Consider the following 16864-nt stretch of genomic DNA (forward strand, 5'->3'; position numbering starts at 1 on the left):
TCTAGTAATTCCCCTGTGGCAGTCCTGTGCTGCTGGTGGCTCATTACATCCTGGGAAAACTGGCTGTACCAGGAGGACTGCTGCAGGAATCCCTGTGCTGGGCTGGCAGTGAGGTCGTTAACATGATGCTGCACTTAAGTTAATAAGACCTGGCAGACCTAAATGGCTTGGCCCAGAGCCACTGTGGGGATGTTTGTGCCTGTGCCATGGTTCACCCACAAACCTGTATAATCTCCTGCAGACAATGGACCATGTCTGCTGTCATTAAGCACTCGAAGGCCTTTGTAGCCAGTTCTTTCTAAGATGTGTAAGCTGTTTTTCTATTTTGTTCCCACCCTTTCCTGCTATATTCACATATGTAAATTTACGTATTTGTGTTCCTACATATGAATGTTTAGCTTGGGAATGGAGTCTGCAAGTGAAGCAGCAGAATAACTCTTTGAAGATGTAAGCAGCAGTTAACGTTTTCTGGGTAAACCTGCTTAGCCATTTTACCTGGGAGACAAGGAGTAATCCCTTTAGCTGATGCTGTGCTTCCTCAAACAGTTCTGCTTCCAAAGCGAAACCAAATATAAACCTGGCCCTGAGGGGTTAAGTGTAGTGGTGTTCTGTGGCTCGGGGTGGGGGCAGCCCTGCAGTGCCTCTGCTGCAGGAACTGCAGGAGCAGCAATTCCTGCTCTCCTTGGAGCACCTCGGGGAGCTGCACAGCAGAGATAGTTTTAACACTGGGGGTTCAGATAAAACCACCAAGTTTTAAAAAACAAAACAAAACAAAAAACAAACAACCCCCCCCAAAAAAACCAACAACAACAAAAAACAAACAAAACCAAACAAACAAACAAAAACCAAACCAAACAAACAAAACCCCAAACAGACCAATATCAGGAAAGGCAGGATTTAACAAAGTAAATACAGTGGATGGAGCTGCTGGGCTGCACAGTGTGCAGTTGCTTCAAGACCTCCTGGCTGTCTCACCTCAGAGGAGGTCTGTGGGTTCCACGTTCTGCCTCCCTGTGGTGCACTGTGGGCTCGGTCAGCACTGAAGCCTTGTCCTCCCTGTCCCCATGGCATATCTGTGATACTTCTCTGTTCTTGATTCCATCCTTACATGCATATTCTACAACCAACTTAATGCGGTTCTTCCAGCATTTACCATTTTGTTTGCTGTTTGTGAAGTCCTTATGTTGATCTGATCAGTGTGTCCCACTGTTGTTCTTTTCCTCTGCTCTTGCTAAACTCTGTGTGAGGGGGTGTCTTCTCTGTTACACCTGTATTCAGAGCTGAAGGGTTTATCTGTGTACTGTCACAAAGCTACAACCAACAGCACAGGACAGAAACTCTGTGAAGCATAAAGAACTTCTGAGAAAGAAATGGGCCCACTGACAGGCAGTTCAAAAACTGTTGCAGTTTTTTTTAAGAGCCTGATTGTCAGGCTCTTAAAACAGGATTTGAAGAGTTTGTAAACTCTGTTTATCTTCATTTTATGTACCTGTGATTCTTGCCTGTGCATTGCTGAAAGGAGGGCTAGCAGAAGGGATGGAGAGCAGCCTGGGAGTGGGAGCAAAGCAGCACTTTCTGTAGGCCTAAAGTTACACCACAAAGGAAATACCGTGCTTTTTCAAACTGAACTCTGGTAAAAGACCTGAATGTTCTTTTCAGTGCTAGTGAAGCCTTACTGCTTCAGGTTGCCCAGAGCAGCTGTGGCTGCCCCTGGATCCCTGGAAGTGTCCAAGGCCAGGTTGAGCAGCACTTGGAGCCACCTGGGCTAGTGGAAGGTATCCCTGCCCAGGGTAAGGGGGTCGAATGAGATGAGCTTCAAGGTCCCTTCCAACCCAAACCATTCTGTGATTCTGTGGTTATAATTCAGAAATTTTCCCTCAGACTCTGCAAAATTCTGGACTAAGGCAGATCCTAGTTTTAACAGAGAAACAGCATCTGAATTAGGGATACCTTCAGAATCAAATGACCGATTCATTTTCGATTTGTTAGGCAGTCTTTCTTGCATAAGATGGGCCAGGTCTTGGCACTTTGCTTGGAGAGAAGCTTTATGATCCTTGGGTCAGACCCTTAAACTGTGTGCTTTTACGCTTGGTTTCCTAAGATGGCATTTCCCATGTGCTGTTCCAGTGATCTCAGTGGGCATCTCATACCCATTTCCTTCTTCTGTGCCAGCTCAGGCTGTTTCCCTCCAGAACTCGTGTTTGGGGTGTTTGTTGTGTTTGTTGTTACCAGCTAAGAGGAGCTGCCTGCATTGGAGGGAGGTGCAGCTCATGTTTGTGCATGGGGTGGTTATCTAGCAACAGTATTTGCCTGTTGAATGCTTCATCACACCCATTCCACTGTCCTTTATGCTGCTTAAATTTGCTGATCATGTATGTAAATCCACGTCTTCAGGCATGGTATTTAAAATTATATTAAGAATCGAACTTATCACCTGGCACAAAAATTCTTATCTGGAAACACTTTCTTTAATAATTCAAAGCAAAAGATAGATTTTTTTTTTTTAAAATAAAGTGAAATCTCAGAATAATATTAATTATAAAGCATACGTACACACACATGCCTACGGTGGAATTACAATGTGTAAATAGAAACAAATAAACACACAAGATTATAACCTAAAAAATAAGGATATATACATTGAGAAGGAGAGCAGCCAGCCAGCCCTGGAGCAGACTTGCTTCATCCTCACAATGCCAAGCTGTGGAAAGGAACCTAGGAACCTGAGAAGCTTGAACTAATGTTCTGTTGAATTCTGTGGCACTTACCTACATTTCAGCTCTTTTTTGGTTGTGTGCCAAGAGTCAGCATTCACCAAGCGCCCGATAAGGATCTGTGAGCAGGTTATCAGTTCCTTGGGCAGCGCTGCATCCCACAGCTCTTCTGCTTTGGCAGCCAGGTGCAACCTCAGCGAGGGTGTAATCCCTCCTTGGCTTCCCCAGCTTGTGCTGACAGGTTTTACTGTGTGCGAGGCTGCCCTCATTTTATTCTGGTCTCTCTTCCTTCCAGGATGGCTCGCTCTCTGTATGAGTGGCTGTGGCAGCATGAGTTCTGGCTGCCCCCAGGAATCACCTGGGAGGACATGCAGGAGTCTGAAGACGTTCATTACCCTCAGCCTCGTGATCTCCTGCTCAGTATCCCTTTTGCTTTAATCTTGGTTGTCATCCGATGTGCCTTTGAAAGGTAAGTTGCTTAGTACTGTTAGGGGTTTCTTAGGGAAAATGGTAGCAGTTTGGGTCCAAAAGCTGGTTTTATTGTCTGTGCCAATGTGTGACTGAAGAGGTCCGCAGAAATTCCAGGTCACAGGGTCTGCTGAGGTACATTTTTCAGCTCCTTCTTTTCAGCCCTGTGTACTGCATAAAGAAATGTGTTGAATATACAGCACAAACCCTACCCTTAAGGTCTAATTACAAGCAATGTGACTTCCTACACTTAGAACAGGTCAGCCTAGATGAGGTCTGTGCATGTGTTTTTGAAGGCAGACACGCTGGTCTGGGTGTGTTGCACAGCACTTGCTGTTGCTGGGTCGAGAGCCGCAGAAATCAAGTTTAAATACATCAAACAGTTAAGTCTCCCTTATCTTGGGTAATGGGGATCTGGGGTATCACACCTGGCAGACAGGCCTGAATAAGATGTATCAGGCTGGGCTCTGCCTGCAGCATCAGCCCTGTGTAGCCACAGGGGTGTCTGTGTGGCACTGGCCACTGCTCCAGGCTCAGCAGTCCCAGTGCTCTCCACTGCCATGGAGAGACATTTGTTGCTGCTTCCTCTGGCTTGACCCTTTAGTGCTGGCCTGCCAGGATTTCTCATCCTTATCTCCTTCTGCTACCAGACCTGCTTTTGGGGCTGCTTTTCGCAAAACCTGTGATGTCTTCGAGGATCAGCACAAGAAGTTACTCTGACTGGAGGATCTTTCTGGCCAGAGCTATTTGAGTGCTCTACACATTACACTTCAGGGTGGAAAATTCGGGGGTTATGACATAGGTGTAGCAAGAAATCCTGCAGGGATCGCTGAGTTTCATAAAGGTCCTGAGCTGGTGCTTTAAAGCCATTGCTTTATGCAGTTTGGTCAGTAGTTAACGTGATCTGTGACACAGCATGATTTCCTGGTAGATATATGAGATTTACTACAGTATTAACCGTTGTCAAGACTGCAGAGCAAGACTGCTTTTGTGATTTTGAATACACTTTAAAGTAGTTTTCAGTTTATTCAAGAACCAGTATTGTTAGCTGCTCTCTGAAGAGGTAATCTTTTGAAATAGTTTAGTCAAGATCTACAGTGGTTTTAAGTTTAGAAAGAGGGGGAAAACAACAATTAAAAAAATATTTCTGTCATTCTTTTTTGAAAAGTGGCTGCATAAGAAAATGGAAATGGACTTTTCTGTGGGCTAGAAAGGTGTTTGTGAAAGAATCTACAGATTCTCTGTGACATAAGGGCAGCTTGGAAAAGTTCATAGAAGTTGAAGTGATTCAGAGCTGTCCTGTGAGAATGCTTTTACGTAAAAATACTGGCTGTAATCTGGAGTGTTTTATTAAAACCAAATGTGTGAATAATTCTTTAAGTAATCATTTTAGGAAGACACGAAATTGGAATCCAAATCTCTTCTTTGTAAACAGTATATTTAGTGTGTGTTCCAGGGATGTTGTCCTGCACTCTCCTGGGGACACAGGCATGGTTACCACTACTGATGTGGGAACCAAGGTGTTCTAGGTAACCATTGCAAGAAGAGTGACTCCCATTTCTCTCCTTGCTGATGTGTAATCCGAGGCTGGATTCCGTACCCCAGGATGTCAGTCAGCACAGTGGAGCTGGAGATTGGGCCCATGGCCTGCACTAACTGGCACTTGGCCAGTCCATGGCTCCCTAGTACAAGACAGGGCCAGGAAGAAGGAGGAGCCAAACTCTTCCCCTGGTGGCTCATGGCAGGACACGAGGCAACGGGCACGAATGGAGACACATGATGATGCTCCACCTGAACATACAAAAACTTCTTACTGTGGGCGAATGTTGGAACAGGTTCCCCAGAGGGGAAATGGAGTGTCCATCTATGGAGATTCACGACACCCAGATGGACACAGCCCTCCTCAGCCTGCTGGAGCTGGCCCTGCTCGAGCAGCAGAGTTGGGCTGGGTGATCTCCAGAGGCCCCTTTCAGCATCCGTACTGTGCTTCTGTGAGTCTGTCCCTTTATTTGCCTTCCTCCTGCCACACCACTCCCAGTCAATCCAGATATCTTTTCCATCTGCTTTGAGATGCTGATGGCCAGGTGTAAAGATTTTTTCCTTTCTCATCCAAGTGCTGCCTCAGCTGGGAGTGTTTCCACAGGCCTGGTCCTACTCATTAATTTTGAAGCTGTTTTGATTCACAAACTTCATTAAATAAAAGCTTCATGTCACACCCTTAGAAAAAGATAATATCACAAGCCCATTTTACAGTTCCAGGGAACCTATAATCATAGAACTGTTTTACCTATGCAAATTACAAGCCAGTGTTCTGAGCTGTATTCTTGTTTGTCCTAGCTCTGCAGTCGTTTATTTCAACATGACTTGTTCTCATTCTCAATCGTTGCTCTTTCATGTCCAGTTCATCTGGGAGAAGAAAGCTGCTTCTGGGAAGACAAGGTGTGAATCCAGCCCTGGGTTGCTCTGTTACCTTATCTGTACAGTGGCACTAGCCCTGTTAAAAATAATTTACACCCACTTTGAGAATCGCAGAAGGAAAGGACGTGTATGTTATTTCTCATTCTCTCTGTAGATACCCTTGACTGTGTATGGTTGCACTTCTGCACTGGGGTTCAAAATGAGTGGATGTAACTACTGGACAAGTTTGGATTTGGTGGCTGTAGCTTGGCCTCTGGCAATTTATTCAACCCTCAGCTATCACTTGCAACAGTGCACTGGGTGCCAAATATTTCTGGATAGCTCCTGGTGGTGCCTGCTTTGGGATTTTGGAAATGTTGTGATGTGTTCACATCACTTAACTGTCAGAACTCCAGGAAAATACTGAGAGGCAGGAGAAGTCCGGAGGATTTTCTGCAATCCTTCATCCAGCGACTGCATCAGTCACTGTGCTGGGACCAATGGTTTCATCCTCTTTGTTTGGGCATTAAACCTGGGAAAGAACCTGTTTCCTCGAGCATAGATCTTCCTCTCCTTGGCACTGGCTGGCTTTTCCCTCCCTTGGAACTGGCTGGTTGAACTGGAGAACACTGAGACAGCAGCATCCTGTAAGAGCCAGTTGTGCTGTGGATTCGGTGGTGGCTGTGGGAAGAGGACCTGCGGTGGCTGGGTGTGGCCTGGGAGAGCTGAGGAGGTTGTGGGTGCAGCCCCGGGGGGAGGAGAAACAGCTCACGGGTCGTGAAGCAACTCCTCTGTGATCCAGTTTGGAAAGTGGGAAAAGGTGGATTCAGAGCTGGAGAGCAGAAAGCTCATTACAGCTGCAGTGCTGGGCTGTGCCACAGCACCGAGGCAGGGGCTGGGGGAGGCAGGTAATGACGTCCTGAGAAAAGAGAGGACCTAGAACTTGGGAACCTCCCCTATTCCATTGATGTTTCCAGACTCTGATTATGAATAGGCGATATGTGCTGCACCAGTAACTTGGAGCTTGATTTTAAGCACCTGTATACCTTAGCAGACCTTTTCCCTGGACACACACATGAAAGGAGGGATGGCTGCTTCTCCTCTAGGCAGGCAGTGATGGTATGTGGGCCATGTTGTATACCTTCAAAGAAGGGGACACTGTTGATCTGCCAGGAACAGATACTTTGAACCAGAAGAAAGAAAGTGCACCATTTTCAAGTATTTTATTTAGAAATGTATCTTTCTGAAATTCATTTTGCCCAGAGACTTTTGTTGTTGGTCAGTAATCTGGAGGGATCTGCAAACAGCTTCCTGGTAGGTCTTACAGGCAGAGCTTTGTGCAAAGATGAGGGGACACATTGTAGGATTTAATTGAAAACTGACCTGTCTCAGTTTGGACAGTAGCACTGTAATGACTCAGATCTTGTATCCAACAGAACAATCAGTTTAACTGATTGAAGCATTCTCATTGTAAGCAAGAGAAGGAAGAGACTACTCCAGGAGCACAGGGATAGTCCCCTGCCAAAGGAAAACAGGAGGCTGAAAGAAATTGTGCAGTTTAAAGAATAGAAGTTCTGGTTGCTGCTGTCACTAGTTCTGCATTTAGTAATACTAGAAGGTATTTGCAGATTGGTGCCCTTACAAATAAATTTAAAACAAACAAACAAACACCCCAAAACCCTCCAAAGTTACATTATTTCTTCTAACTCTGAAAGCCTCTGCAGGACTGTAGTCTGCTTTTGCAAGGTGGGGGAGTAGCAGTTTGTGCTCCTTCACGATAAATCCATTTAGTTTCAACTTCAACAGGTTTTACACAGTTGGGTCTGTGATTACTGAATAAAATGACTTGGTGAGAACTTTGCCATGTAAAGCATGGAGTGAGATGCTCACTGTTGGAGAAGTGGGCTGGCAGTGAGAATCATCTCACTGGCTGTGTCTGGCTCTGGAGAGGAGTACAGTTTAGTCCTCAGGCTTTCTCCTTCTATCTGATAAACTGCCATGATGAGACCATCCCTGCCACTGAGATGATGTATCTGTGATGTTGAAATCAGTACAAGCATCATCATCTTAGGGTTGTGCTTGGAACAAGTGTGCTTGGAACAAGACTTAACTGAAAACTGAGTCAGAGCATGCAGCCAACATGTGCAGACGTCCCTTAGGAAGAATTTCAGGCCTTGATTTCCCAATGATGTTCATAAAAGTAGGATTGGTCCCATAATTCATGGTTAAACTCAAAACCTCAACAACAAAGTAATTGTAATTTTGGTTACACCCTGTCTTTATCAACTTCAACTGGCTCGGTTCTATAAGTGAGGTTTTACACCACGACCATAAGAAACCAGCAGGAAATAGAAGTCAGAGATTAAACAAAATTAAGAAATTGGTCAGGATACTTTAAGTAGTTTTTCAGTAAAATAAACTTGTTGTCAGGCTGTCTTTACACCTGACAGAAACGTTCTCTACTTTAATGTGTCTGGAAATTTCAGACCTTTCAGTTCCCAATGTGGCCTGATAAGAAGCTGCAATAAGGAATAAGCTGGAATATTTTCAAGAACAGAACCTGATTTCATCTTCCTCTTCAGAGGCACTTGTATCGAATGCCTGACCTCTGAAACAGAAAGATCAGGCCCACTTCAAGGAACTGCTTAATACAAGAACCATGACATAGTGCAGAGCTTAATGTAAATGTTTTCCCAATTTCAGCATAGTTGTGGATATCACTGAAATACTGTGTCATTGTTCTTAGCACGGGACCTGCTGGTCCAGTATCGCTGTTATTAAACCTGTCACTTGATACTAAACAAATCATAAGATGCAATTAAAACATTTTTTGAGAGCAAGCAGAGCTAAAACCCCAGGATTCCCAGCAATGGCAATTCCTCTGCCATCCAGCAGCAGTGCCAGGGTGCTGCTAAATTTTACTGAAACTACTCAACGCTTACACTTAGTTTTTGTCATAACTATCTATGTGACTTGTTGCCAGCAAGCATGCTTAGCCCTGGCCCCTCTCGTGGTAGAAACATATAATTTTCATTGGTCTCTGAATGTTCCTGTAGCCAGTGATGCCAAAGGAATTTCCCAGAGACAATGACAAAGAGCAGCTGATACACAGGTGGATGGCTGGGTGTTCTAAAGAAAGCTGGAAATGAGCTGTTACACAAGTTGAGCAAAATGTGTAACCAGAGGTAGGGGGTCTGTTTATAAAATTACTTTTAATACCTGTTAATTAAACTAAGAAATGAGTTCTTGAAAAGAAAACTTCCGAAAGACCCTTCAGAAGGATGCTGGACCTGCAGTAGTCCCTAAGCACGTGTGTATGGAGTGTAAGCTGTATGGCTAGCAGAGGTCACAGCCATAAATACATCCCATACTTTTTTTAAGTAGAACACCTTTAAACACCTCCACAGCTTTCTTTATGCAAAGTAAAAAAAAAAGAATAAAAAAAGAAATGGTGTTCTACGTGCAAGTCATTGGGGATAACTGAGCAGAGGACTTGCCTGGACAGCAGGAGTGAGCAGGCAGAGCTGCTGTGGGCTCAGCACTCGCTGCCTCTGCACGAGGCTCGTCAGCTTGAGCCACCCTCAGCACCAGTTTGCAGTCAACGACCCAGTAACCCTTCAGGGAAGCAGCTACACCTTGAGCAAAAAAGCTGAACTCCAAAATACAGAGATAAGGCTTTCCAGAGATTTTGCATGTTTAGCAACAGAGCTGAGAAGTGATCCTGGGCAGCCTGTCTGCTCTTCCTCCCGAGGAGACCAACTGCATGCCAGTGGCAGTGTGTAAAAGGGAGCAGTTAATAAGAACAGCTAATTCTCCGGAAATTCAAGTAAAATGCAGTTAATTTGAGTCTTTTTTTAAATGTTGTTTGCCAAGTTTCTTGTTTGTGCAGTATCCATGCAGGATCTCATTGTACACTGTTTCTTGCTGCTGAGGCAGACAAGAGTGTTGGTAGTGGAGGAGTTGAATTTTTGGCACAGCAATTCTGTGATCAGCTCTGTTACCCCGGGTAACCTTATTCTATTAATGCAGGTTTTTTTCTTTGCATTGTTTTGCCATGGAAGGCTGAAGATGCACAGCTGGTACAAACATCCATTCCATGTGAATAGCTTTCTAGTTGCCATGTCCTTGTTTTGCAGCTGTGTTTGACTTACATTAGGGAACATGGAGGTTACTCCACTAAAGACCAAGTGGCCTCCTGTTTCAGTAGGACATTTCCTCTGCATTGATGCTACACCTCTGATAGAGCCCCCCTTGATCCTGAGCCAAGCCCTTAGTTCAGGTGGGTGCCATGTATGGTGCATGTTCTAGACCAAGCAGGGACCAACATTTAGGCCTTCCCCTCAGTGTGGTGCTCCTCATCAGCTGCAGGAAAGCCAGAGACCCACGATGGGGCATTCAGAACGTGATGAAGCAGGATACAGCATGTGCTGACCTTGTGTAATTTTGGGTATTACTGTACAGAGCTCAGAGCACAAGGATAAAAGTCCTACTGTTTCTGCTGTAAGTTTGCCTTTTTACCTGCTTGACATGATGCTCATGTTTAGATCCACATGTTGGAGGCAGCTGTTATGTGCTGCCTCTTGTTTTAACAGTGCTGCAATATCAGAAATCACTGTTCTATTTTTGGCTGAACCTTTATCTTTTCTTTTGCAGAGCCATAGCCCTGCCCCTCAGTACCAAACTGGGCGTGAGAGACAAGCAGAGACCAAAAGCTCAGCCCAACCCCGTGCTGGAAACATTCTATAGCATGCACTGCAAGAACCCTCAAGAGGTGAGTCCCTTCTTCATTTGCTTTCCTGTAGTTTCAGTGTCTTTAGCCAAATACAATCCCATTTGGCATCCTGGAGTTTGGTAATGCCATTCATATTTGGAAGCTCAGTGAAGCAGCACTGGGTAGCTGAGAGCAGCTTTCCTTCTGCTGTGCCATCAGTTCCCAGTTCTGTTTCTGAACACCTGGGAGGAAACTCTTCTCCCAGAGGAGAAAATGACAACTCCAGTTCTCTCTCGTTACCTTATACACAGCACAGACTGTCACGCAGGGGGCTCTGCCTGAATATCAGTGACCTTTCTTGCTCTGAGGGGTGACCAGGCATCAGAACAGGTTCCCCAGAAGAGGTTGTGCAGTTTCTATCCTTTGGAAAACTCAAAGCTGTCTGGACATGGTCCTGGGAACCTGCTTCTATTTGAGCAGGACCCATTGGACTGGCTGGCCTCCATGATCCCTCTCAACCCCAGCCATTCCGTGATGGCTTCTTTTCATGTATTAGAAAATCCTATCAATAATTAGTCATATCAGCTGCCTTGAGCTCACTCCCACATTGCTAGTCCCTGCAGCCCAGCAGGTGTGTGTTGTTTGATCTCCTCGTCCTAGGCTGGATCATCCTGTTGCTGTTCAATCCATGAGTTTGAGATTGGCCTTTTCAGGAAGCCACTGTCTTGGTCATCACCTCAGAGGTTGTGAGGAGCATCAGAAACCTGCAAACACAACTAGTGGGTAGTTCTCCCCTGAGGGCTAAGAAGAGTGGACTTGAAGAAACTGGCAAGATAATCCAGAGTTATAATGCCTGCTGCTGAGGGGAAAAACACTGGCAGGATTGTGAATTTTCAGGCATCATTAGGATTTAATCTTGTCAGTGAAGCCCCCTGTGGCAGGGAAAGGCCTGGCTTTGCCAGCAGGTTTTCCCCACAGCACTCCCAGCACCCACATTGCACTGAGGCTGTACTTTTATCCCAGAAAATCTGTGACACTGGAACATATCCTCACCATGAGACTCTGACAGCAGTGAGAGGTGGAGCAGGACTAGTGCTGCTCTCTGCTCACCAGGTACACCTCAGCCAGTCTGCTGGCTTCCTCCCTCTCCCATGAGCTCTCAAACACTTGCTTAGAGGCAGATTTTACTTCTGAGATTTTGCAGTTCTCGCCTGCCTTTCCTTGGGAGGAATTCCACATGATGGAGTGGCTGGAGAATATAAATTAGCATCTCCATTTGTCTCCACCACCAGAACACAAGTCACTAAGTGAGAATCAAAAGCAGAACATCTGAAAATTTGTAATGAACGTAATTTTGTACAACATGCTCACACTGTATGTCACTCTCACATGATACCATTAATGTAAAGGCATTCCATGAAAAACTATTGCTTTACTTAACGAATAAGGTTACCCATGATGACACTTGCAAGTAGGAATATAAAACATGACAAACTTTTTTCATGTCACGTGCCAAACTCTTAAGAACCCCAGAACAAATAGAAAGGTAATTGCAGGATTTCTGTGGGTAATTTATGGAAAAATTATCCCTAACAGATTTACCACAACAGGAGAATATCTGGTAGGAAAAATGGCATTGCTTCTGCTCCTGGCATCCATCAGGCTGATACTGCATCAGAATACTGAGAGGCATGGCAAGATTTGATGCAGAACTTTAAAATATTATCTAAACTGCAGTGAATCTTTCTTGGAGTGACAGATTTAAGATCCTTGAAGTCAAGGTGAGGAAGCCATTTGACAACAAACTCACGTGAGGAGACAAGACCAGTTTGAAGGTTGAAACTGGGGAAGTTCACATAAAAAAATGACAAGTTTCAACATTTAGCATTAATAACCAATTGCTTAGAGGGGAGCAGAAGGATTTTCTACTGTCTGAGGTTTTTACACTAGGAACAGACAGCTTTCAAAAAGATGCCTTACCCTGAACAGATTTGGGCTTGCCGGGAACCCCCAGCTGGGCTCTGTGGTGGATCAGATGAGATATTGCCCCACCTGACCTTTGAACCTGGATCTGGCCGTGTTTTCCAGGGTGAGCTGATCAGTTTGTCCAAGCAGTGTGACCTGCCAGTGAGGAAGGTGGAGAGGTGGTTCCGGCGCCGGAGGAACATGGACCGGCCCAGCCTGTCGAAGAAGTTCTGCGAGGCCTGGTGAGCAGGAGCACGAGCCACGAGCAGCAGGTTTTCACCAGACCTGAGCTCTGACAGCTCAGGCAGCTCACTGCCTCCCATCCTGCCCTCCATCCCTGTGCAGAGATCCCAGCTCACTGCTGCTCTCCATCCCTCTGCAGAGATCCCAGCTCACTGCTGCTCTCCATCCCTATGCAGAGAGCATCCTGCGTCTTCCCCGACCCACTTGGCTCTTCTGCAGCTCTCTGCTGCTTCTCTGTTACTGAAACATTTCTTGCTTTTCCTCATTATTTTCAGTCCCAAGTCTCCTTTTACTGCTGTCTCACTTTTATTCCTTACCAGGCCCCTGTTTCTGACGACTGGCATTCTGCTCTGAAACACAGTTGTACCTGAAAAACTCTCTTGTGTTTGCATCTGCTGCTGTTTCAGTACCTACAAAGACTTCAGCCTTTCTTTTGCCTTTTCCATGGCTTCCCTTTGCCTCTCTGCGAGCTCATTCCTTCTGCTGCATCTTTTCTGCAACTTTTGCACACTGTTGCTTTCAAAACCCACTGGCAGAGGGTTTGATTGGATTCTGCTGTCACTTGATTTCAGCATCCTGAAAGTCACAAACCAACACCCTTCCCCAGGGGCAGAAAAAGGGGCCAGTGTGAAAGCTTGTGTTTTGCAAAGAGCAAAAGTTGCCTTGGAAACAGCTGTGTAGAAACCCTCCTTGTTGTGTGGAGGCACAAAATAAATCTCCCATCAGCTAGATCTGTGGATGTCTGTCCTGGCCAAGCTTTCCACAGGAAAGGAGAATTCTTCTCGGCCTGGTTGGAATGCCTTACTTATAAGTGGCTGCTCTGCTATTTGTGTGAGGAAGTGGGATCTCCCAGGAAAGCCACAAAGATGAAATAAGTCAGTAAATACCTGGAGTGGTTTTCATCTAAAAGTGTGTATCCATAGGGATACAACTTTGAGCTCATCACCTCGTGCTCCATTTAGCACTCCACCTAATTCAAAACCCTTGCCTAAAAAACCTAATTGAAATAAAGAAAAAGGACGTGTATTATTTATTTATAATATTACAGATACTTCCAGTTAGAAATATTTACAGAAACTGTGGACAAGGAGTAGTAAAGCAAGGATGCTTATTCTGCCTCCATCCAGATGAAATCTCAGCTCTCCCTGCGCTGGATAACTTTCAGTAAATAGTAACAGTAAATAGTAAACAGTAAATCCTCTTCTGCCTCAGCTCACTGAGGCTGGTGTCCTTCCACCTGCCCTCTGTCACCATGTGCAGTCTGTAGACAGAATGTGTCTCTGATGTGACAGGAGCTTTGTAGAGATTATTTTTGTATTGGAGCTCCTGGGGGTTTCACTGACAGGAGGAGTCTCTCTGTCAAAATGCAATTATGTCTGAATTGTTATGGAGATTTTTGGAAATTACAGGACTGGTTTAGACAGTTTTATTCCTTTGAATATTTCCTGTGTTTAGTTTATTAATGAGTTGTTTATTCTGTTAGGGTGAAATTCCTGTCATTCCTTACTACATGTGTGTACATTCAGAGTGACCTGCCTCTGTGCACTGACCTTGGCAAACAGTTCATGTGTTTTTCTGTGGGGATTTCATGGTGTAAATCTTTACCAGCTCCCGACCGAGGCCCAATATGACAATAATGAGTTCCTTTACGTGATAATGAATTTAGCATGCCTGATCTCCAGAGGCCTAGGAGAGAGATTGGCATTGTTTGACTTTTACAAATGCATCTGCTAGAGCTGGGAAGCTTTGGGACTGTTCTCTGAGTGTTTCAGTCAGTGAGATTCTTGTGTCTTCTGACACCTCTAAAGTAAGGAGAGTAATTGTGAAGTCTGTGGAACGTGCTGGTGACATGCAAAGAGCTGCTCCTGTTCTGAACATGTTAATGTGTGTCTTTGTCTTAATAATGTCATTCTTTGAATGAGTGTGAGGATGCACAGACTTGCAGCTCGAGGGTTAATGACTGGGATTCTAACACACTGTGTTTTGTTTGTTTGTAGCTGGAGGTTCACATTTTACATCATTTCTTTCTTCACCGGACTTGCTGTCCTGTACGATGTGAGTACACAAGCAGCCACCTCACCTGCTGTTCTACCCAGCCAGTGCCTGCAAGAATGGCAGAGTTTGTTGTCAAACATGTCTTTTCAGACCTTCTAGAGGTTTTCCACCCAGGCCAGTGTCTGTCCCCTGCATAGCACACTTAGGAGACCACAGATGTACTGGAGCATGCTTATTTTAGGAACTCCAACTCAGAACCAAGATGTCAAAACAGAAGAAAACTGGGATTGTGTAAAAGTATGTTTCTGTGGGGTGGGAGATGGAACACTTCATGGGAACTGCAGAGCCAGTTTATGTGTTGTATCCAATACCTGTTTAAGGTAAAAAACTCAGGCTTCCTTTGGACCATGGGCTGCAGTTTATTAATTTTATTTGTTAATTTTCTTTTCCTTAGCCAAGGTGTGATTGGTTCAAGTTCATGCCTCTGCTTTTTCTCTGATTTGACAAATAATGAGTTCTCTTGATGCAAATAGAACTGCCTCACTAGGCAGAAGAGGTAACAGAAGCCATGGGTATGCTCTGACCCCCAAGTTGTAGGCACTGAGCTGGGACTGGGGGCACTGGCCATCCTCTGCCCGTATTTTAAAGGTTCCCCTGACTCTTTTGCTGAATCTGGTTCCCTAGGTGAGCTTTCCAAAGTCTTCTGGTACAATCTGAGGGGTTAAATGATGGAAAACGGGAGGTCTCAAGACAGCAGGCACAAACTGTCCCTGTAACCCCATTATTGTAACAAGTGAAGGAGTTCTGAACTTACAGGGACTGCTGAGTCAGGATTGAGGGTGCTCGAGGAGTATGAGGGTTATAGGATGAGCTGAAGGGTGTCTGAATTCCAGAAGGCTGTTCTTTGAGGCGAGTGTTGAAGTCTGGTGTGGATGACCTGCTTGGCACTGTACGAGAGCCCTGTGGCAACAAGGGGCAGAACCACGTTCTTCTGCATGGCATCTGACCTTTCTGTGGATGAAATACACTTTTCACTTTTTGTGAAACTCTTGTCCTTATTCAGTACGCATTTTCCAGCTTTCACAGAAAAAGAAATCTATGCTACAGACAGCATCTCTAGATCCTGTAGCAAATAGCATGTTATTCTGTCACCTAAATTGTACCAAAATGATTACATTAAAACCCTCTTGGCAACTGAATTCCAGACAGTGTGACCAGCTCTACCTGTAATAAAACACAACAAAGTCTGTAGTAGTAACAAACTAAAGGAGTTAGACAGTTGATAAGAAAAGAATTTCTCTGATATTTTCACATTCATGTTACATTTTCGTTGCAGAAGCCTTGGCTTTGGGACCACAGAGAGTGCTGGACAGGATATCCACAACAGGTGAGTCACAGGAGGGAAAATTGCTGTTATAAATCTTGTACTGTTTGTCAGTATCTTTGGAAAATCAGGTTATATTAGTGACAAAAAAAGGACACTGAATTAAATTCAAACTTACAAGCCCGAAGAATTCAAAGCTCATCTAGAGACAACATCTTTGTACCTGTTGTCATCTAAACGCAAGAGAGGATGAGTCAGCAGAGCAGGAGGCTGCAGAAATAAAGGGAGAGTTTGTGTCCCAGTGGAACTGGCAGAGTGGCCGGGAGCAATGCAACATCATTCCCACTGAGGTCACAGGATGCTCTCTTACAGTTTGACAATGCATATATTTTTTTTGACCACAGCACTTCAGGAAGGTGTCCAGCAAGTTGGGAAGTGTTATATCTCTTACCAACCCAGACCAAAACACCCTCTGGGTGTTCTGCAAAGTGCCAGCTAGGCTGAAAATCTGCTCCTTGTTCATCAGCACAAGGAGCAAAGATAGCGACCAAAAGTCAGATCCTTTTATGTCCAGCTGCCTCCCTTGCTATTCCTACTCCTATTATCATGAAGCTGATAGAGTTGGAACAGGAGCCGTTGCCTCCTCTGCCTTTGCCTTTAGATTTTTATGTGCTCTGAATTCTGTAACAGGAGCCTTCCTGTATCCCATCACTGTGGATACCAGAGCAGACACAGTAAAGGGAACTAAATTTCATTAAAGTGAAAAATCTGATTCCAAATTCGGCAAAGGTTCCTCTGTCCTGTGAGAGCAGCTGATAAGTGTTTCTAGTAGGATACTGCCTCCTTAGTAGCATGCAAGGAAGTCCCATGCACGGGATTTTACAGTACTAAAATGTCCTGGGTATGAAATAAAAGTTTTCATTAATTGAAGAGGAGGCTGTCATTACCAAGACAAAGTGAAGACTTCTTATGTTCCAGGGTTTTTTATCTGACAGCAAAGTTAGAGCAAGACCCCATGACTGTTTGTGGAGGTTGCAAACCCATAAA

The 16864-nt window shown here is 44.8% G+C and overlaps 1 protein-coding gene across 1 annotated transcript in view; it reads left to right on the plus strand.

Moving 5' to 3' along the window:
* Window positions 1–16864, plus strand: part of LOC126650039 (ceramide synthase 4-like) — a 36202-nt gene that overhangs the window by 11193 nt on the left and 8145 nt on the right. Inside the window, exons 3-7 of the mRNA XM_050334488.1 lie at window positions 3010–3183; window positions 10233–10350; window positions 12379–12497; window positions 14496–14553; window positions 15830–15880. Coding sequence (XP_050190445.1) covers window positions 3010–3183; window positions 10233–10350; window positions 12379–12497; window positions 14496–14553; window positions 15830–15880 — 520 coding nt within the window. The remainder of the gene's footprint in view (window positions 1–3009; window positions 3184–10232; window positions 10351–12378; window positions 12498–14495; window positions 14554–15829; window positions 15881–16864) is intronic.

Source organism: Myiozetetes cayanensis, unplaced genomic scaffold, assembly GCF_022539395.1.
Source record: "Myiozetetes cayanensis isolate MyiCay16 unplaced genomic scaffold, myiCay2020 scf54, whole genome shotgun sequence".
Lineage (NCBI taxonomy): Eukaryota > Metazoa > Chordata > Aves > Passeriformes > Tyrannidae > Myiozetetes > Myiozetetes cayanensis.